The 23,818-nt window shown below is 32.1% G+C and overlaps 1 protein-coding gene across 6 annotated transcripts in view; it reads left to right on the plus strand.

Moving 5' to 3' along the window:
• LOC126880622 (supervillin-like) overlaps positions 1 to 23,818 on the plus strand; it is a 668,543-nt gene that overhangs the window by 93,146 nt on the left and 551,579 nt on the right. For 3 of the 6 annotated variants that reach the window (XR_007696656.1, XM_050644628.1, XM_050644632.1), the window contains exon 1: positions 14,392 to 14,872. The exons of 1 other annotated variant lie outside the window; for it this stretch is intronic. Coding sequence is in view for 4 of the 5 variants with exons in the window: in XM_050644628.1 (XP_050500585.1) it covers positions 14,846 to 14,872 (27 nt within the window). In the remaining variant the exon portion in view is untranslated. Of the gene's footprint in view, positions 1 to 14,390; positions 14,873 to 23,818 lie in introns of those variants that run through there. 2 more of the 6 variants (XM_050644629.1, XM_050644633.1) reach the window with 1 other exon arrangement.

Here is a 23,818-nt window from a genome sequence, read left to right on the forward strand (position 1 = left end):
CAAAAGTCCGTACCCCCCCCTCGTATCTTTTGAACGGTTATACATATAATAGTGAAATTTGGAGGGAGGAAATAAACGGACGTACGCTTCTTAACTAGTCATGACAGGTGACGTAATAGTGACATATGACTTTACAGCGCCACTGTGACAGATAATTTTAAATGGGACCTTATGGCAAGTGATACCTGGTTTGAAAGGTATTGAAAATACCTATTCAGTCGTACTAATTTTTTTGGGTTTAAGTTGATTTTGATTTTGGTGAATAAATGAAATAAATATAACTTTGTAGTTTCGCATTTAATTATTAAAAATTCAAATGTCCGCCCATGGTTATTTTGTAAAAAAGTTGACATTTTTCAGCTCTCTAGTAGTTTTTACGTCAACGTCAACCTTTTTGACAAGTAACCATAGGCGGAGGTTTGAATTTTTATTAATTAAATGCGAAACTACAATTTCATATTTATTTGATTTGTTCATCCAAATGAGCTTAAACTCAAACAAAATTATTATAGCTGAATGGGTATTTTCAATACCTATCAAACGAGGTATCGCTTACCATAGGGTACCATTTAAAATTATCTGTCACAGTGGCGCTGTAAAGTCATCTGTCACTTTTACGTCACCTGTCATGACTAGTTAAGAAGCCTACGTCCGTTCATTTCCTTCCTTAAAATTTCACTATTATAAGTATAACCGTTCAAAAGATACGAGGGGGGTACGGACTTTTGACTAGCACTGTAAATACTAGTTTTGTCAACTTTTGGCAACTAGCCGTGTAGAAAAATTTAAAAAAAATTTCGGCCCGGCCTACTGGGTATATAATTGCTCTTTTCCAGTCTCCTGGAATTTCTTCTGTGTTCCATATACCTGTCCTATCAGTTTATGGAATCTATCAGTGTGTGTCCTCCAATTCTGAGAATTTCAGCTGGTTGTGTATTCTTTACCTTTTTTGATCTAGCGATTATATACAAAGGAAGATGTTAATATTTTTTTCTGATGAAATTCAATATTCTCTAGCAAATATTTTATACAAACACCCCGTACATAACATATCTCTCGGGCATAAAGTCTTTCAGAATGTATACCTGACCCTTGGATTTAATCAAAACAGAAGAGGAGGTATATAACCAGCCTGTCATAAATACAAACCACTGAACATTCTTCCGACACGATAATTATATTATATTGTGTTTTGTAACCCTCATCAAAACAAATTTATGGTCACAAGAAGCGTTTTAGAGCCACATTAAACATTCTAAATAGTTTTTTGGATGTTTTACTACTGGCTGCTTCTATTTTTATCCGGGATTAACAGCTTTATGGTCTCAAGTCTCAAAAATGATCAATTTCGTGTATTGTGTATAATACAGAAATACTATAAGAGATTACAGAGACGATTAAAAAAGTGGTATAATTTTTTTCGGATTGGTCGGAGTGCTATGGACAATCCGACGCCCCAAAAGACATAAAAATCAGAATGAAAGAAAGATGATAAAGTAGTGGATTACAACAACTATGGCTGCGACTGTACACAGTTTATGTATTCATACTAAAATCTTATAGAAAATGAAAGTTTTTTACATTTGTTAAAAGGATTGTTACATTAACAATATTTTATAATTCCCAGGCAATTAAATAACGTTTACAAAACATTGAAAAGACGTCATAATTATCAGCAAACCACGTCAGTTTGTCACGTTTTTGAAAGTCACGTGAATATGTCCCACCATAACTGACGTCATTTTTATCACGTTTTAAATACGTGATATAAAAAAGGTAGTTTTTATGTCGTTTTTTTTAGATTATTTTTCATTTTATGGTTTTAAAAATACACAATAATAAGTATTCGTATGGGCATTGTTGGTATTGCAATTTTTCATTTAACTGTTTTAAATTTAGCTTATCGGCTAAAAGTAAAACCAAATGAGAGACTATAAAATGCATAGAATTACAATAGGTACCCTCAATGCAACATTATAGAATTTTCACTTTTTATATAGGTATACTTACTGTAGCAAAACTGAAACAGCATATAAACTAATAAATAATTTATCAACAAATTAATTTAATTAAACTCGATAACACATAATTAGTTCATTACCAGAAAATAATCACCAAAACAAAACAAAACACATAACCTCAAACCGTTTTCAAGAAGAACTATTGCATTAAACTAACTCAGTTGAGAACAACGAATAAAAATCTCTTAATTAACACGTTTCTTCAACTAAATATCTAAATGAAAAATCTTATTTTATCATACAAAGCACGTAAACAATAAATGAAAAATTTCTTATGACAATTTAAGCTTACAAACGTCAATATACAACATTATAATAAGCATTAATTCGTTAAGCTCCTCCCATTTTCCTGACGTCAGATTTGGGCTGTCTGAAATGAAAACGTGTTTTTAAACGTATTTTAACGTCAGTAATCTTACGTATTTAAAATCACCTACAAAAGACATTTATACGACGTAATGTTCAAACACGTGTATATATTCAACCAAAAGCTGACGTTTCTTCGACGTTATTGACGTCGACGTCACTTGGTTGCCTGGGTTGCTCTCTTATTCTTTATGTACCATGTTCATTATTGAACGTTGTTTATCACATTGACAGGTAACAAAGAAGATTGACCAAAATATTATATACCTTTTACTAACGCGGTCTGAGGCGCGTGGTCTAATATTTTGCAAAAAATTAACATATTTATTATAATGATTTCATCAGTCCAACGTGTAGGTGGACGACCTGTACTTCGGTAGGCATCATCTCTTGGTCTCCATTTCAGTATCCGCTTTGTTTACCTGTTATCTGTCATTCAAGCCACGTGTCCTGCCCAGTTCCATTTCAGTGTTGCTATTCTCTCTACTGCATCAGCCACACCTGATATTCCTCGTAGCTGGTGGTTTGGAATCTTATTTCGCAGTGAAACGCCCAACATAGTACGCTCTTTCGGCCTTTGAGCCACACAGATCTCCTTGTCGTGGTCAAGGCTCCGCAAGTCAACACTGGCAAATTGATTAAAAGTTTTTCTTTTAAGACATATTGGTATGTCAGACCATTGGAAATTGTGGTTCAACTTGCCAAAGGCTGTTTAAGTCAGTCTTATACAACGGTGAAGCTCGGCTGAGTTTGGTTATCTTTTCCTATGCGCATCTCATGACCTAGGTATTTATAAGCATAAGCCATTACTTGACCTATGGATCTTGTTCATACGCAGTATATATTCACCGACTACACTCAACGAAAAAGGTACGTAATATTAATAAAAATGTTAATTCAGACAACAAAAGCAATTCTTAAAATTTGTCCAATTCTTGGTTTTATTGGAACAACAAAGCGATGTTCATCAATTCATTATTTTCGTTAGTTGATCCAATGTATTACGTTTATTGAATGGATGAACATCCATTTATTAATATACAAAACTTTCATTATGTATATTAATGTATAAAACTTTCATTATGTATACCTAGTGTGACCAACTCCAATTCTGTCGAATTCGGGACAAGGCTGAAAAAATATACCTAAAATCCGGGACTTTTCAATGAAAATCGGGCTATTTTTTTTTAAATATATCTACAACTTTAATATAATCATTTTATTGATTATTTAACATTTTTATGTTAACAAATTTTTTTTGGTGGGATGGGTTGTAATGATAATTACATTTTTGTTAGTTTTTGATGTTTCGACTTCCAATCCGGAAATCGTTCTCAAAAAAGGAAAAAATTAACTGATGTTGGATTTCCATGTAAATAGAACCTTAGGTTAATATAAAAATATAATTATGATTATTTAATATCCATCTTTTTGAATCGCCTTTTCAGAAGACGATAATTAAAATACAGAAACGGGACGGACAAGTCCAGAGTTTGAGTTTTCGTAGAACTATAATACCACGAGATAACCAGACGTGCGAACTCCCACGTCGCATAGGATTAGCCTGGGCAGCGTTTGGTAAACTTAACTATGTATTTAAATCGGACTTGCCCATATGCCTCAAAAGGAAAATCTTTGACCAATGTGTGTTGCCTGTACTCACTTATGGAGCCGAAACATTAACACTAACAAAAAAGGTAGTGAACAAGATTCGCGTAACTCAGAGGGCTATGGAGCGCCAGATGTTGGGTGTCTCCCTGAGAGACCGAATCCCAAACGAAGAAATACGCCGTAGAACAAAAACAACAGACGCTGTCGAAAAAATCGCGTCGCTTAAGTGGAATTGGGCAGGACACGTCGCCAGATTGCCAGACAACCGATGGACAAAACGTATTGTCGAGTGGAGGCCGCGAGAAGAAGCACTACGGAGCAGAGGACGCCCACTAACCAGATGGGCCGATGATTTGAAACATGTTGTCGGTAACTGGATGCAAGCCGCACAAAATAGAGATGAATGGAAAGAGCTGAGGGAGACCTATGTCCAGCAGTGGACGCGTACGGGTTGATGATGATGATGATGATGATAATACCACGATTTAAAATGTGGACGTTTTGGATGTGGTATTAGTATTACACGCTAGAAATTGTCGACTTTTTTTCGTCCCACCAATTCAATTTGATGTGAATTCTTAGAAGAATAACGTATTCAAAATTTCAAAATAGAATTTTACGAAAACTTTGAAAATTCGCATGGCCCGGAAGCCATGTCCGGGACGCCGGGACACGACTTCGTAATTCGGGCCATGTCCCGGATTTTTCGGGCTAGTTGGTCACACTATGTATACCGTATCATTTTATTGATATTACGAGCACTGTTCACTGAGTCAACGAACACTATTCATTGAAACAACAACGAATAGTGTAATTGAATAAAGCATTAAAGAAATGGCTTTATTCAATTAGTATTAAGTAAATACTTAAATACTTGTAAGTAAAAGCAAATACTTCTTTTTATTCAATAGACCCCATGTGACAGCATATTTAAAAGCGTTTGAAATAGTGATTCCAAAAATGTATAACACTTTAATCCTTTTTGAGAGCGCAGTTGCAAAATTTCGATCGAATTCTTTTTAAACGCATTTATTTTTTTTTGGAATGCTGAAAAAACTGATAAGTATTTTTAAAAAATGTAAACGCAGAATAAAAGATCACATTATTACCGAGGGTTGAAAGTCCTTAAAATAAACAAAAAGTTTCTTTAAATGATATATTTGAAATTAAAAATCATACTAAATTTTCCCTTTTGTTCCCCCCTGTGACTTATTAAAATAATCATTATAGAAGTTCTCAGGGACTTCAGACCCTCGATAATACTGTAATATTTTATTCTACGTTTAAATTTTTCAAAAATACTAATTAGTTTTCTCAGGATTCGAAAAAAATGAATACGATAATAAACACACGAAAACTTGCTTCCATTACGGACTACATTTGGAAACGAAATGAAATTATTCGTCACTTCGACAGAGGTAACCGCATTGTTTAACAAATAATTCTTTTTTAAACAATGGTAACACAGAGAAGCTCGGGGTATCAAGATAAGGAAAAGCCGTTACATTTCAAATGGTCAAGCAAAACATTTATTGTTTCAACAACTGCGTTTATTGTTACCATGAACGCATTGACTGTGGTTATTAAACGCAGTAGTAGATTGATTAATGCATTCGTTGTCATAACAATCAGTTTACATCTATGGAATAATCAAATATTACTCTATATTAACAACATTTGTACATTGTTTTAATGAAATGTGTACGTTGTCACAATAAACCAAGGTAATTGCTTATCATCTACGAAATCAAGAAAGTGTTTTGTTGCCAGAATTACAATTATTTATTAAATATACGAAACTAACTTATTGGCTGAATAAATAGAGTGTTATTGATTAACGTACTCTAGTTATTTTTACAATTATTATTCAATCATTGTGAAAATAACCAAATATATTGATCAATGTCTAAAAGTTCGTTGAAACAAAAAATTTAATTGTTGTTACAACGAAATACTATTCAATAATCACTGTTAATCAATATTACGAACTAAATTTTTTTGAGAGTACATATTTGTCATAGTCTGGGTTTTAGATATATTTTTATTTTCAATTTCCGTTCTAGCGAGGAAAGGTGGAGCTTATTTAAAAGTTCTTTGGCCTCATCTATCCTATCAGTCATTAGCACAATATCATCTGCAAACCTCAGGTGGGGCCATAAAAGTGCATACTCAACCCCCTGACTTCTTAACTACATTATTATAAGATTTTTCTAGACTATGAAGAGTTTTTGTACGTAATAAATCACTTTCCACTAACTTTACGAGTAAATATCGTCTGCACCTATAAAAGAAAGTCAATATTTACCTTTATCAATTTTTAAATATTAAGACTATCAACTAGTTCACAGAACTAGATTAACAATCTAGCCATACTGATAATAAATCAAATTAAAATGCTTTATGAGTTTTATTAGAAAATGAAATTTCTCGGTCAATATTTAGATTAAAAATTAACACAATTATTAAGATTTTTGTCAAAGTTATGATACTGCTTTTGCGAATGTATTATAATGTAGAAGATATGAGACCAATAATACTAAAGGCTTAGAATTAGAAAACTGATACAACATGATAAGATGGAATATATAAATGGCTGAAAAAAAAATTAACCGAATTCTTTCGGGAGTTATGGGAATAACACATTTAATAACCTATTTTTCGTTCTTTCTTTTTTTTGACGTCATATCCCTGGATGGGTCTTTGCCTGTCTATGTCCTTCAATTCAGAACTCTCTTGCGTCCTTCTCCATTGTCTGACATTCCTAGTTTTCAGGTTGTCTTCCATTTCATCCATTTATCTCGTTCTGTGCCTTTCTTTTTTCGTCTTTCCAATGGCTTGCATTGTAATATTTACTTTGCTGTTTATGTATCTTTTTGTCTCTGCCATGACAGTCTTTGACTTTTCACAAATCTTACAATCTCGTACCCTTCATTAATATCGTCGTCTCTCCTGATTCTCCATGTGCCATCTCTTGCACAGGGCCGTATACTTTTCTCAGTATAGTCAATATTTAACTAATACACATTTTACTCTCATACAAACAAGCATACATTTGAGAAATGTACCGATAGAATGGATTGATAAATACAAATACCTAGGAACCTGGATTTCAGAGAAAAATGATCAAACAACAGAAATACGGACCATGATAGAAATAGCAAGGAATGCGTTTGTAAAAATGAAAACAATTATATGCAACAAAAACCTTAGATTAGAACTGAGAGTGAGAGCTTTGATATGCTACATGTTCTCGATACTGCAATATGGACTTTGAAGAAAGAACACATAAATAAGCTACTGTCATTTGAAATGTGGTCTTACAAAAGGGTGCTTAGTACAACACACTAAAGTATTTATAAAGTACTCACAAACAACACTTATTTTAGAAATAAAACTATTTTTATTAAATTTATTCTACATAGTATGTGAGTTAAATTAAATTTTATCCATAAAAAACCATTTTAAACAAAAATTATTAAAAAAGGTAAACAAGATAATTCGTATGGAATTCCCCAGATTATTTTGTGCTCGATATCGTCCCAGTCTCCTAATCTGGGAAATTCCATCCGAATTATCTTGCAATGGATAGTAAGGTAAGTTGTAAACAGCAGCACAGTAAATTCACCTCCCACACAATCCCATCAGTCAAACATCCAAGCAACCTTATCACCAATCAAATTAACCAAATTTAATCTCCCTCTGGACATCACCCACTTTTAGGAGTGGTTTCCCCACTTTTAGATTTGAATAAGGTAATTCGGACAGAACAAAAATACCTGAAATATGATGCAGATAGTGGCATCGCCTTATGGCGAACGAAAACTCATGATGCATCCGTGTGCATCACCGTACTGAGCGGACAGTCAAGCATGATGCACACGGGTGCATCACCGTACCGAAGGGGTTAAGTGCAGTTCTATAGAACTCTTCAGAGCAGCGGTAGATAGAGTAAAGATAGTGATGATGATATCCAACCTCCGATCAGGAGACGGCACTAAAAGAAGAAGACTTTTGGTACACTGTGTATATGTATCTACTGGCTAAGTTTAAATACATAGTATATTAAGCTTCTAAACAACCAAATGCTTTATGTTATGACACCAGTATGTTATAACTGGGTCAGTTCTATATCAAGAAAGAAAATAATCGTTTAGTTTTGATTCAATTCGAGTCTCTTGCCATCCTCTGACACCTGATGTTTCGGAATCTATTCCTTGTCAAAGAGTCTTTGCAAGTTGACTGAATTGGACTCTGCTTAATATTTTTTTCAGTTTTCCAACAGGTCAGCATTCTGTTGATTTGCATTTCTTTGTATCTTTGGGAGGACCATAAATGGCTTTTTAAATGTTATTAGTCATTATTATGTTTTTATTTACGATATACATCAGAATATTTGTTAGTACATCTAAAAAGGCGATGTCTTAAATAACGTACGCTTTTTTTTGTAGTAAAATTGCTTTTTCTATTTTTAAGGAGTGACATACCATAAGACATTTCGTAAATTCCATAATCTAAACGACATTTCATGTCCCGGATATACTTGGCACCAGAAGTATGTCTTCTTGTCAAACAATAATACCAGAACGAGACAGTGCGACACTAAAGTCATTCGAGACCTCTCCTTTACTTACAGAAATAGATAAGTTGTATAGATAAAAATAGAATTTGGAGACATGGTTTGTTTGGGCGCAGCTTTATGTTATCAAAATTTATTTGAATATTGTTATAAAAATGTCATTAAAGTCTTAACACACTTTTTTAAAAATATTACCGTAGAAATTTATAATTCTGGTGACACATGGTAAACTAAATAAAGCATCTGAAAAACAATCGAATAGAAAGACGCATCAGAATGCGAAAATTTTAAAAAACATAAGAAGAAATGTATGAAAATACAATACAGAAATTATTTTGCAAGAAATCATACTACATAATAGAAAACATGTCATTAACAACGATGGAACAAATATTCTAAGATTTGCAAGGTTCTTGTTTGGTTTACTTTCGTTTCAATATTTCTGTGATATTTCAAATTGTCACTCAGGAGCACGTTTCGTGATCACAAAAGTTCCACAAAAATTCCACATTTGCAACATATCGACAATCTCAAGAAATATCACCAAATGGACGTCATAAAAAGAGTTTTTTTATTTATTTCGTTTACGAACTACATTTCTCTTACATTTCAAATCTTACAGTTAAGTTAAAACAATATAAAAAATAAAATACAGTACAGTAAAAACAGCACCAGTGGTTGACATAAGCATCACATCACTCTTTCTCGCAGTTTACGAGACGATACTGCATTAGGTATCTCATTGGTTGGATCACACCTCATGCAAAGGTGTCATCTCCTTCTTTGTATCCCCAGGATATACTGTACGTACATTAAAGAACATCTTACACAGACGACTGCAAAACAAATATTCTACAAAGGTTTTGTGGTACCACGTGGGATTACTCAGCGACTACACTTATATCGACAGCATTGAGACTTATGTATCCCCTTGCGGAGTACTGTGCACTGGTATCTCAATAGCCCGCACACCAAACGTGTCGACGCCCAACTAAACCTAAACGTATTCAGGCACAATCAAGGCCACGTTAACGTACAGGCTAGCAGCAATAAGCCATATCGCCCCCTCACACGCTTATCGAGAACATGACCTTGTTAGGAAGTACAAAAAAATTAACGCCAATCCTGTCCACCGCTCCCATGGTGGTGTTATCAATAGAGATATAAGTAGGCTTCGTTCAAGAAACAACCCTCTAGAATCTAGATTCTGCAAGAAATCTAATTGATAGGACTTTCAAGATAACTGGAATATATATATAACACGTATTGCAAGCAAGCCAGAGAAATTCGACCAGCAATCACGTGAATGGCGTCACTCAACTTCGCGAAACGTAAGAAGTATAAAAACGCAGTCTGCTGGGAAAGTCGTGGTAACCGTCTTTTGGAACAGGAAGGGCCTACTCTTAATCCACTTTTTGCCTCATGGAACAAGAGTTAACTGTGATAGATATTGCGAGAAATTAAAAAACTGAGACGTGCGATCCAGAATAGTCGGCGAAGACGATTATCCAGTGGTGTGAGGCTTCTCCATGATAATGCTTGACCTCATGCCTCACATCAAATTGAACACTTGCTGAAAGATTTTGGCTGGACTGTTGTGCCACACCCACCCTACATTCCAGACCTAGCACCAAGTAATTATCACTTATTCTCAAAATGCATAGCACTCAAAGGATTGGCAATAGCATTTTCTATATTCTATAATATGGAGTTTAGTTCAAGTAATGCAGCTTAAAATAGGACAAAACCTCGCAATTTTTACAGGATGATCAATTTGCTTGAAAATTTGAGAATAAGTAGGGATAGTCCAAGGATCAAAATCTATATCATGCCAAAAGGCGCTTTTACCATGGGGGTGGTTGCCACCCCATCTCGTGGGTGGACATTTTTATTATATTTTGATCGCAAGAGTTGGTAAAACATTCATTATAAGCAAAAAACGTTCTATACATTTTTTTGATAAAATTAATAGTTTTCGATTTATTCGCTATCGAAAGTGTTAGTTTTATATCGAAAAAATTAATGTTTTTAATCAGTTTTCTGCTAATAACTCAAAAAGTTTTCGTATTATCAAAACAACTTTGCTTAACAAAAATGTACCTTTTGAAAAAATAAACAAAACCTTTTTTTTATTTTCTTTAAGACCAATAGTAATCGAGCTATACTTTATTATATGTTGGCTCTTCTTCGTCAAATGCTAAATATTGTAGTTTCAAAGTCAAAAGACGGGAAAACTATGCATTTTTCGAGGATAACTTGTTGAAACTAATTTAAAGTATGTATTTAAAAATATGTATCTCCAGAAATAAAAAAAATCTAGCTAAAAAATTAAGTGACCTATAACGAAAAGAATGTCAGTCCCTATTTTTTTCAGCAAAAAAGTGATCGTAAACAACCCCCTAATCACCACCCTAATTAAAATTTTTCATTGACCTGATTTGGTTTTCTTGATTTATGTATTGTTAATAGGTTCTAGAAGTTTGATCGGCTAGAACGGTTAGTTTTAAAAAAAAAATGGAGTCAAAAGCGAATAACGAGTTTTTGTAGTTTGGTAAAAAATACCATTTTCTTCAGAATAGAAAGATTAGAGAGATACGGAAAAATGTTTAAATATGAAATTGAAGCTTATTTAATGCCCAAGAACTTGGTTTGCAAAAAAAATTTTTATGGCAAAAATTGAGTGAGCTATTGACAATTAAAACTTGTAATATCATGCAAAAACCACATTTACCAACCTTTTCAATGTCACCTCTTTTTGTGACTGAGAATTTTAAAAGGACTTAATATTAATAGTCTTATAAATAGATCCTGTAAAAACCTACAAAATTCTTTTTTAACGAACTTTCTAAGATAAAAAATAAAAAAGTTACGGTTAAAAAATCAATATATTTTTTTGAAAAAAAAAAAAAGAAGAAATCCAATTGGAAGCATCCTAATGTAAGTTAGGGGTGTTTTTAGTCATTGGCCTTATTTATTCTTCTTTATTTATGTATTATTAATAGATTTTAGAAGTTTCACTTGCCTAGAATGATTAGTTTTTAGAAAACTGAAGTTTAAAGCGAATAACGAATGTTTGCAATTTGGTAAAAAATGTAATTTTCTTCAGAATAGAAAGATTAGCATCAGAGATACGAAAAAATGTTTAAATATGAAATTGTAGGTAATTTAATTCCCAAGAACTTGATTTGATAAAATTTGTTCTACGGCAAAAATTGAGTGAATCGTAAATGATTATACCATCGAAAAACATTGATTTTTTAGATATAAAACTAACACTTTACAAAGAATGTATAGAACATTTTTTGCTTAGAATGAATGTTTTTATTAACGTTTGCGGTCAAAATATAATAAAAAATTTCCACCCCCGAGATGGGGTGGCAACTACTCCCCGCAGCAAAAACGCATTTCGGGATTATATACAATTTGATCCTTGGACTATCCACTACTTATTCTCAAATTTTCAAGCAAATTGATCCATTCTGTAAAAATTGCGAGATGAAAAGAGTTGGTTCCTGGACTAGTTGGAACGTATAAAGCGTTCCAGACGCGTCGTCTGCTAAAGTGTCTGGACAAAAATAATGCTCCCTATTTTTAAAATTCATGGGAACGTTATTTTACGAATAGCCCTCGTAGAAGCATTAAATAGATACGAAAGCTTACACTCCTCAAGTACTCTTAAAAAACCTTCCAATGCGTTTCCTTTTCGTAGCATCTCACCCCTATATATACATTAAATTGTTTCAGTTTTTTCGGTCCTTCACTTTTTCTCTCCAGTTTCGTCCCAGCATCTAAACACTCCCTTCTTGATCTCCCTCTTTCTTCCCTCGGTCTCCTGCTAACAAAACTCTCAGAACGTTTTTTTCTTGTGGCATTCGTGAAACATGTCCCAACCATATATATCAAATACCTACACTCAACAAGTACTGTTAGAAAACCTTCCAATTTTTCCTCATTTCGAACATCTCACTCACCCCTATCGTAATGCGTCTAATTTCAAGATATATTAGTAAGCTAACACTATTTCACTCTAAATAATAACATACATTTACCTTCTCAAAGCCTTAAGAAAGAGAAGGGGCACTAATCGAGTGTGTATGAGTGTATGGTTGTTTCCTATACTATTGTTGATGCAATGCGCCGGTTCTTCGAGTCTGGCGTGTAGCGTGTAGTGTAGAGTAGACAGCAAGACAGCGCTTGAGCGCTTCCTTCATTCAGTCAGACATACAATACAGTTCGACCAAAGAACGCTCCACAGTCGTATTCTGTGAAGTTTCTTTATAGTATGAGCAGGTCAAACATAAGCAACAGGTGTCATGCGGATATGAATATTGTTAAAAGTTCGAGAATTTTGGTTTACTGTTGTTCCCCACCCACCCTACAGTTCGGATCTAACACCAAGTGATTTTCGCTTATTCCCGAAATTTAAGGGAACATTAGGGTGGCTTACGCTTCAGTATCGATGATGAAGTCAAGGACCATAATATGTTCTCTTCCTTGACTTCATCATCGATACTGAAGCGTAAGCCACCCTAATGTTCCCTTAAATTTTGGGAATAAGCGAAAATCACTTGGTGTTAGATCCGAACTGTAGGGTGGGTGAGGAACAACAGTAAACCAAAATTCTCAGTAATATAAGGGCTCAACTCAAAATTTGTGTTAATTGTGATTTTTAATGATATGGACACAAAATGAAATTCTCTACCGGTTAGCATTGACAGAGGGAGAAAAAGAACATGAATGGTTGGGTAAATATATTTATGCCTCTCTCACACTCTTTCCGGCCACCTCTGGTTTTTACTGCTAGATGGGAGCAATCAGTAACATGTCTTTCTATGACGAAAATCCTGGTTAGGTTGTGTTTTAACATTCTGTATTATACATATATAGAATAGTTTTTAGTTGAGCCGTTATATTATGCAAAATATAGTAAATAAATGGGTCTAATTCATAATAGATCGTTATTTTGCATAAACAGTGACAGGGCATTAATAATATAAGGGATCAAACTTAAGCAGTTCCTTATTTCTGTTATGTTTTTTGTACTATAGGGGACTAACTTGAAAGTATTTTTTTCTATTACATGTAATTAATGGAATTTATTTATATTAATTTTTTTTCTCATCGCTATTTATAGTGCAATTATCAAATATCAAATCTGCCAAATTTCACATTTATAACTTAAATAATAAGCATGTTATTTGAAAAAATAGCTGTAATTTTGGAAACCAGAATCTTTAAACGCCATTTCCCAAAAAATCTACTTTTTTGAATTGTGCCTCTATATTACTCTATATTTCTGAATTTCTGAGGGTGCGAATATAACATGGGAATAGAAAAGTTGAAGCATCGCCTGAAAAAGTGTTTGGACAGAAACGGTGATTATATAGAAAAATAGCATAAGTTTTAAGGTTTAAAATGATGTAGAACACTAAGAACAAAAATAAAGTTCTCTATTAAAATTCATGCGAACTTATAGAATGCATATTAAATAGATAAGAAAGTTTACACTCATCAAGTAGGTACTTTTAAAAAATCTTCCACTGCTTTTTCTTTTCTCACCCCTATACATCGTAATTGTATCTCATTTCAAGATATAGTAGTTAGCTAACTCCATTTCACTCTAAATAATAACATATTATACCTTCTCAAAGCCTTAGGAAAGAGAAGGGGCACTAAACTTAATCGCGTGTGTGTGTATGGTTGTTTCCTATTGTTGATGCATTGCATTGCGCCGGTTCTTCGAGTCTGGCGTGTAGCGTGTAGTGTAGAGTAGTAGACCGCAAGACAGCGCTTGAGCGCTTCCCTCGTTCAGTCAGACACATACAACATACAATACAGTTCGAACGAAGAACACTCCGCACTCCGCAAACAGTCGTATTCTGTGAAGTTTCTTTATAGTATGAGTAGGTCAAACATAAGCAACAGGTGTAATGCGGATATGAATATTGTTAAAAGTCCGAGAATTTTAATCATTAATCGAAAGTAAAAGCTTGGAAGCTGAAGAAACTGTCCACGCAATAAATACAGTGAAAAATGGGGTTAATCAAGAGATAGTGTTTTTAATTAATAAGGAAGTTTTGTGAGCATTTTTCCCGTTTAGTAGTGACACTAAAATTATCTCGGTTCACACATAAATTATGTAAATATTCAGAGTGATCTGTGCCAGAAACAAATGCGAATCGCGATAAGATATCTCGTTTTTTTGTTTAGTCAACGAAATACTCCGGATTAATCAGAGATTAGTTGGATATATAGAAGATATTTTTACAACATGCCCCTGAGCACAGTTTGTGTCAGTGTAAGTATCAAATTAATTCTTAAATTAGTTTCAAGGTAAATATTTAAATGTCTTACTATTCAACGTACAAAAAAATCGTGAGAATCGTGATTGGTTGTAATAAGGACAATGTGCGTATGAGGATGAGGAAAATCCGTGACGAGATTTTTTTGTATAGGTATAACAGACTAAACAAATTATTCGTATTCAACTTTGGTATTTATTATATTGTTTCCAACATTTGTTGTAAATTGTGGAAATGGTGACAATTTTTTGATTTGCAAAAGAATTTAGTGTATGCATGATTTACTGTAGAAACTATTTATGTATATGATAAATATGCTTTACCACACTGTGTTTTTCATGATAAAGTTGGACTTTCCTAAACTTCTGAAGGTGTTATATTGTGGTGAAACGTACCAATAACCAGTTGATATAGCTATAATACCATTAATTATTTATATGGGAAATAAGCCACAATTAAAATGAAAAAATAATTTTATTAACGTTTCGACGCCCAAATCGAGTGCCGTTGTCAAAATACAAAATATTACTAAAATAAACAAAAGTGTTGTTGCTAAGCAAAAAAATTCTTCTAATAATTTTTTTAATCTCACTCATTTATATTGGCAATTCAGACATATATTATACATTTTAAAGTAGAAGACTTTAAAATGATATTGCCAATATTTATGAGTTGCGTTCCTGGGACGACTTACTCAAAGATAGTTCATTCGATTACATGAAATCAACCCCAACTCAAGAATATCCGTCATAAAAAATTATAGCATGTGATATGTCTTTAAAAAGACAACCAAATGCAACGACAGTAAAATTCTCGCGTTAGAGACTTCATAGTAAATCACAAGGGAAAACCAGGAAAAACCCTGTGATACTATCCCGACATCGTAAGTATTTGGTCTTACATTAATTTACTTTCAAAAAATAATACCAAATTCTGACTTGTAACATGTTTAAATTATAAATAATATTAATAATACTAGATATATAAGTAATACTAAAATATAAAATATGTACTAGCTCGATATTATTGACTTACTAATCTTGGTATTTTCTTTCTATTGACTTCCTCTTTCAGTATGGGTAACCACATCCTACTGCATTCTACCGAGGAATTTGCGACACAATTGGTTTCATTTAGCATAATTAGAGCCGCTTCTTGGATTTTTCTCTTTTTACTATCTGATTCTTTCAGGACTATACTTGAATCTCTCCACTGAACTCTATGTTCATTATCCCATGCGTGTTGACATATTTGAGATCTCTCAAATTCTCTATTTTTAATATAAGATTGATGTTCATTTATTCTAACGTCTAATGGTCTTGATGTCTCACCTAAATAAAATTGTTCGCATTCACAAGGTATTTTATAAATGCAATTCTTTGTTCTTTCTTGATCATTGTTAGGTTTAGTTTTAGATAGAATAGATCTCAATGTGTTTGTTGTTTTGAATGTTGTTGAAATGTTGAATTTATTTCCTATTGTTTTAAGTTTCTCGGATAGTCCTTTTATATATGGTATTGATATTTTCCTCGTATTATTTCTGGTGAATGTTGTAGGATCCCGTTCTAAGTTGTTCTGTTCCATTCGATCCAATCTTGACAATTCCTTATTTATAAACGATAAAGGATAATCATTTTTTAATAAAACAGATGTTAACAATTGTTTTTCTGCTAAAAAGGAGTTTTCTTTTAAATTAACTTTTAAATTAACTCATAAATATTGGCAATATCATTTTAAAGTCTTCTACTTTAAAATGTATAATATATGTCTGAATTGCCAATATAAATGAGTGAGATTAAAAAAATTATTAGAAGAATTTTTTTGCTTAGCAACAACACTTTTGTTTATTTTAGTAATATTTTGTATTTTGACAACGGCACCCGATTTGGGCGTCGAAACGTTAATAAAATTATTTTTTCATTTTAATTGTGGCTTATTTCCCATATAAATAATTAATCATAAAAATGCCACAAGGAAATAGCTTCAGAACAGCTATAATACCATTATCATCATTAGTTCGATAATCCTTCCTGGGTCTTAGCCTTGTTCTATGGTTTTCCTCAATTCTGAAGTGTCAATTGTTTTGTTTTTCCAGTTGGTAATCTTTAGAGTTTTCAAATTTTGTTTCAATTTATTCATATGTATATCGAAATTTGGCTCTTCATTTTGACCTCTTATTGAGGTTTACTTTATTATTTCTTTGACAGTTCATTTTCCTGTTTAGTTCGTTTTGAGTTCGAATTTTGCTCTATACGTTTAGCATTTCTTTTATTATCGTAATGAGTTGTGTTGAAATATTAAACTCTATTAGTGTCTGGATCAGAAAAGATGCTATGAATTTATATTAAATTTTTCTAGGATATGTTTCAAGACGGAGTTTCATCTGGTTTATTGTAGATTTCTGTCTGCAGAAACCACATTGATTTCCTCCAACTATTTGTTCCGCATAAATATGGTGTTAATCTGGTGTACACAAATAATATGTATTCAGCAACATTATTGTCCAATAGCTTTTGCCTTGAAGTTCATCTCCCTTTATTATGTAGTGAGGTGATCGGTCTGGTACTCCGTTCCTGTGCTAGTTGTTTATAATTCCAAATGTTCACTGTTAGTTCATAATTCATATATGGCATTAGAGGATTTCCTCCTTCTTTTAATAATTCTAACTTTTTCAAAATGAAATAATACGTCCCATTTTAAAATTCACAAACCATATGCATAAAGGGCCTGTTAAATTTTAAGAAACGAAATATATCAGTATTCAAATAAAATGCCTTCTCAGCTTTTAAAACACGAAATGTTGATGGCCTGTTCAGTTTATGTAAATATGGGAAACGCAAATTCCATAATAGATTACGGGACGATAAAGGGTCAGCCTCCTTATGTCAATAAATCAGTCTTCAACTTCTTTAAAAACTACAGAAATGTAAAACTAATGTTTTTAGTTCATCCACAGGCAGTCTGACACAAACCCTCGTCCTGCAAAGAATAACAAACCCTCTTACGAGATATAAGCACGCCTTTTTAACCAAAAATAAATAAATACAGTAAGGTCTCTTTTTATGCGGATTATTTTAATGCGATTTTGAGGTTGTGCGGTTTGTATTTCATCCAAAACTTTCTATTATTAACAACTAGTATAATTAATATTAACTATTCCCATCTAAATGTCAGTAATCTGAGGGTTTGCAATTCGGGTATTCCCTAGTAGTAATACATGATGTAACAAGGTAGTATGTAGCTACATATTACATCAATCTGAGTTTCGCATTGAAAGGTATAACCTGTAATTGTTTTGAAATTAAATTTAAATGTTTAAGTATTTAACAGTTCAAATCTTAAGCTCCAGCTTAGCCCAGCTCAGCTTACAGATAAGGTCGCTTTAGGTCTAACTTACTTTGCACCATGATTTTCGATTCATATCTATCCAATCCATGTGACAAGCTGAAAACTGATCTAAGACTCAATGGTGTAACACGTATGTTTCGTAAGCTGAGCTTAAAGCACTTCTTAAGCTTAAGACCTGTTGGGGCAACCAGGCATAAATGTAGCTGATTTCAAGTTGCAGTATAATAAACAGCACATTTTGATTTCTGGATTGTCATAAAGTTTTATGTTCCATTAAAAGAGGTTTTTGCAATCTCAATATCGTAAGTCCGTGTTTTTAATTTCTTCTTTATGATTTTATTTGGCCCAATGGAGAAAAAATACATCAATTGCATACAATTTTTGGTGGTTATGTGATTTTAGAAAACTACGGAACATATCCATACTTTTTTAATGCAATTAAAGTCTTTTTTAATGCGATTTTTTTATATGTGCTTTTCTGTAGAACGTATCCACCACATAAAACGAGACCTTAATGTATATTATTGTTCATTGTCTTACACTTATTTTAATTTCATTTAATTGTTTCCGTAAACCACAAACGGAACACACTGTAGAAAAAATGTTTTAGATAAGAAATGTAGCGGAGATAATTTTGAAAAAAAATGTGTATTCATTTTTTGTGCAGAATGAACCGCTCTCAGAAATAACGCTTGAAGCGTTCGGCGATTTTGAATGTCAGTTTCGCGCGTGAAATCCATTTTTCGAATAAAAGCTGTTAAATAAATAAACGTTGCCCTATTGAAAGAGGGTTTATTTCCCTGATATCCGTTAGTTTAAATGCTTTTCTACCTTTCTGAAGCTATGGATAGACCTTCCATTTTTTCTTTTTTTTTAGATATTCATCAAACCAATGTCCTTCAGCTCTTTTTACATTTTCTTATATACCTATAGAGAGTTTGTTTACAAGCTTTTTGTATGATTTATTTGCACGTTTCCCATTATTTGTTTACATCATCCTGTTTTTGACCGATTTCGATTTTTTTTATATGTATTATCTTGTAACCTGAATTTTTAATGGTAACATGATTTAAGTTTCGTATTTCGTATTTTTTATCCCTTTTCTTTTCTAATATGTACTTGAAATTCTGGCTTTATTTGCATTCTATCAGGTAGTAATCTGACTTTACATACGTCTGCTTTGTACGTTGATTACTTAATTGGTTTATTTGTCATCAATATTTGCTTTGTTATTTTACAATTCGAATATCATTCTTCTAATTTTCTATATTTTTTAATTTCTTCCTATATATTGATAACATTTTATCATGTTTGTATGATCCATTTGAAAACAAACATTAAAAAGGTTAAATATTATTTTTAAAATACTATTTTGATGGTCGGTAACCCCTTTGTTTTTTCACAAACTTTATTTTGGTCCAATTTTTTGCATCAGTTTGTATTTTATATAATACATATATTATTTTATCTACTCTATGTCATATTATGTATAAGTTTTTAGTTTGTGAAAACTGTCATAGATAGCAGTGCGTGAAGGGTTTAAAGTGTGCGTGAAGTAACAATGTATTTTAAATGGGATTTACTTTTTCGCACACTTTCAATGGGTTTTTTGGCACACTTTCATATCATCAAATATCCTTAACATTCGCGTTGTCATGTTAATGACAATATGAGCAATGACTTACAACAAAAGTTTTGACAGTTTTGTGGTTTGAAAGAAGTTAGAATTTTTAAATGTCAAAGTTCTAAAAATTGTAGAATAGAAATGAATTCCAGTGACGAAGAGTTACAGTTTTTTATTTGTTTATCGTAGGTAAAATATTGTATGAAACTGTGCGTGAAGTACTTTTTGCGAACTTACGCGATATATAGCGTGCGTTCTAAAAATCGCGTGCGTTCGCAAAAAGCGTACTTCACGAACTGTTTCATAAATAACTATTTAGCGTATGTTCCTCTTCATGGTCTGACTTACTATTCGACACCCCCATCGAACAAGGTTGTAACTCAAGTTAGACCTTTTTTCAGATTTCAACACAGGCGAATTCAGCAAAAAATTGCGCACACCCCACACCAATATAAACGACATAATATGTAGCTTAATTCTCAATAAGTAGTTTGGCTAATACTCCATTAAAAAAAGTTGTATTTTAACTTACGTGTGCCATTTTAGCGTGAAAAAGGCAGTATTACTTTCTTTATATTTTGACGATTACAAGGATTTTAAATGAGTTACAACTTTGTTGCACGTATGTTTAATTTATAAAGTATTCAAACATATGTTGCATCTCATAAGTCAATTTATCGAAATAAAAGTAAAAAAGGATTTACGGACTTTTTTCCTTTTTGATAGTTGCGGTGGACAAAATAAATATAGAATAGTTTTTGCTACGTACTTCTGTGTAGTGAAAAAGTTTAATATTAACATTACACGTGTATTTTTTGAAATAACACATTCACAAAACGAGGGTGATTCAATGCATGTCCAATGGATAACCATGATAGGATATGCCAAAGCATCAGGCAAGCCTAAATCCGTAACTGAAATAGATCAGAAGCAAATTCAGCAAATTTTAACCTATTTAAGGACACATAATATGTTAATTTTGAAGTAAATATTAATAGTAAAAGAGTGAAGTAATAAAGTAAAATGGTTTAAAATTAAATATTTACAGATACGCAATAAAAATGCGAAAAATTTAAGATATTTTATACTATACCATTTTTTTTCATAGTGATAGAATATTATTGTTATTGTAAAATTCAAATTGTGTAAAGTGTGAGTTGATATTTTGTTTAAATATACCATAAAAACTAATTTTCTCCTAATAACTCAAAACATACAACTTTTTAATAGTTAAACGGGAAAAATAATTAACACGGCGAGTGTAAAATGGTTGTTAGGCGAGTTACAACCTTTTTCTACGAATACTCATGTTTAATCTCAAGGTTGTATCTCACTCAAACTCAAGATTTTCAATAGTTAATAAAATTACAAAACATACATCTCACAGCAATCACTTATTATGTTATAAATGTCATAATCACATTAGTGTAAAAAAGTCTAATCATTTCGCTACAATTTTTTAAAAATTCATGTTTTCGTTTTTTGCCCCTCTTGTAAAATCGCTAAAAATGAGTTTCAACCTTGTTCGATGGGGGTATCGAATTGTATTTTTGCAGTTATTTCGTATTTTTAATTGTTTTTAATATTTTCTTTTAGTTTCATTTTCGCTGCTGTTTTATTTCAAATTTTAGAATAGGTATCCATTCTTAGACATTTTATATCTCTTAATGACAGTGCATCTGTTATGTGTTTATACTTTCCTTGTTTTTTTTGTCCTATGATCGTTCAAAAAGTACTGCCGTAATACCGAATAATATTTATACATAAGATATATTTTATCCTTACTGATGCTATTGTCCTCAAAATGTCACATGATGTTTCTTCTAACCAAATTTTTGACTATGTACTTCTTATACAATGTCTTTTATATTCTCAGGTTATGTCATCTCTCCTGCCTTCTGTTTTTTTCTATTTATCTTTCAAATCTCTCAAGTAATATTGACGATGTATTGTTTGTCTATTTATTAGCTAGCATGTTTAGTTTTAGTACATATATCTATTTCAGTCTTAAATTAGTATAAATGGTGTGGAACAAATTAAGCCATTTTTTTTGCTGAAATCCCTTGTTACTTGTCTACTCTAATTTAAAAGCCTCGTCACTTTATGTTTGAACACTACATTAGTTGGTGAAGAACTACACCCGTTGCAAACAGAAACCAAAAAGCAAGCTAGAGCTATTTTCTTCATCATACGATCGTCACATTTACTTAAAATTCTCAATATTTTTACACATTATCAATAATATAATCATTTAAATGTTAAAATTCATCGACCGCGGTTATATAAATATAAATAGTTGTTATATACAACTATGTTAATGCTAATTTGACGAAAAACAGGTATTTTATTAGCTTAAAATGTATTAAAATCAAGATTAACGGATGCAAATTTTTTTATTAAAATTTTTAACCCAAATAAATACCAATTTGGTTCAAAACAAAACAATAGTACATTGTTTACCGGGTAGGAAAAGCTTAACATTCCTGGACGACTGTGAAGATTAGCAACACAGAGTCCAGGAATGTGGCTTTTCCTACGAGGTAAACATACTATTTTTCCGCAAATCGTTTAAAATTCGACAGATATTGATTGATTTAAAAAAAACGCGATAATTTTATTCCCAAATAAATGGTGCTTTGAAATTCCTAATAAAATTACTTGGGTTACTATGGAAACTTATTGAGGTTGAATTGTCAAACTTGACGCTTATAAATTTAATTGCTGATGTTCTCGAAAGTAAAATGATAAGTGATGATGAAATTTCCATTCCTGGGACTCCTCCAGAGCTGGTTGAGGCAGTGAATACTGCTTCATTAGAATTATTGCCAAAGAAATCAAGAGAAAAGTACGAAAATGCATACAGACGTTTTATGGATTATTAATAATTTTCTATCATTTATGTAGAACACTAACAACTGTACGGAAATATCATTTCCTTACAGTAAGGAAATGACATTTCCTTACAGTAAGGAAGTCCTGACTTTTTCTTCAAGAAATTTTGACAGGAATGTCAAAATTTCCTGGCGATTTGCGGAAAAGAATATAATATGAATACTTTAAATTAATCTATTTTAATTTTTTTTACACATATGTAACTTTAAACTGGGCACATGAGAATTCTTGTTAATCCACTATTTAGTCCAGGAACCGAAGCTTTTCACCTCGCAATTTTGACAGAATGGATCGATTTGCTTGAAAATTTGAGAATAAGTAGTGGATAGTCCAAGGATCAAAATCTATATGATGCAGAAAGGCGCTTTTACCATAGGGGTGTTTTTTATTACATTTTGACCGCAAAAGTTGATAAAAACATTCATTCTAAGCAAAAAATGTTCTATACATTTTTTTGATATAATTAATAGTTTTCGATTTATTCGCTATCGAGAGTGTTAGTTTTATATCGAAAAAATCAATGTTTTTCGATAATACTCATTTACGATTCACTCAATTTTTGCCGTAGAAAAATTTTTTTTAAACCAAGTTCTTGCGAATTAAATACCGTAGAATTTCATATTTAAACATTTTTTCGTATCTCTGATGCTAATCTTTCTATTCTAAAGAAAATGGTATTTTTTACCAAACTACAAAAATTCGTTATTCGTTTTTAGCTCCAGTTTTTTTTTAAACTAATTCTAAGCCAGTCAGCCAACTTCTAGAATCTATTAATAATACATAAATAAAGAAAAATGAATAAGGCCAATGACTAAAAACACCGCTAACTTACATTATTATGCTTCCAATTGGATTTTCCTTATTTTTTCAAAAAAATATATTGATTTTTTAAACGTAACTTTTTTATTTTTTATCTTAGAAAATTTGGTAAAAAATCATTTTGTAGGTTATAAGCCTATTAATATTAAATCTTTTTAAAGTCCTCAGTCGCAAAAAGAGGTGACTCTAAAAGGGTTGGTAAAGGTGGTTTTTGCATGTTATTACAAGTTTTAATTGTCAATAGCTCACTCAATTTTTA

The sequence above is a fragment of the Diabrotica virgifera genome, chromosome 2 (assembly GCF_917563875.1).
Source record: "Diabrotica virgifera virgifera chromosome 2, PGI_DIABVI_V3a".
Classification (NCBI taxonomy): Eukaryota; Metazoa; Arthropoda; class Insecta; order Coleoptera; family Chrysomelidae; genus Diabrotica; species Diabrotica virgifera.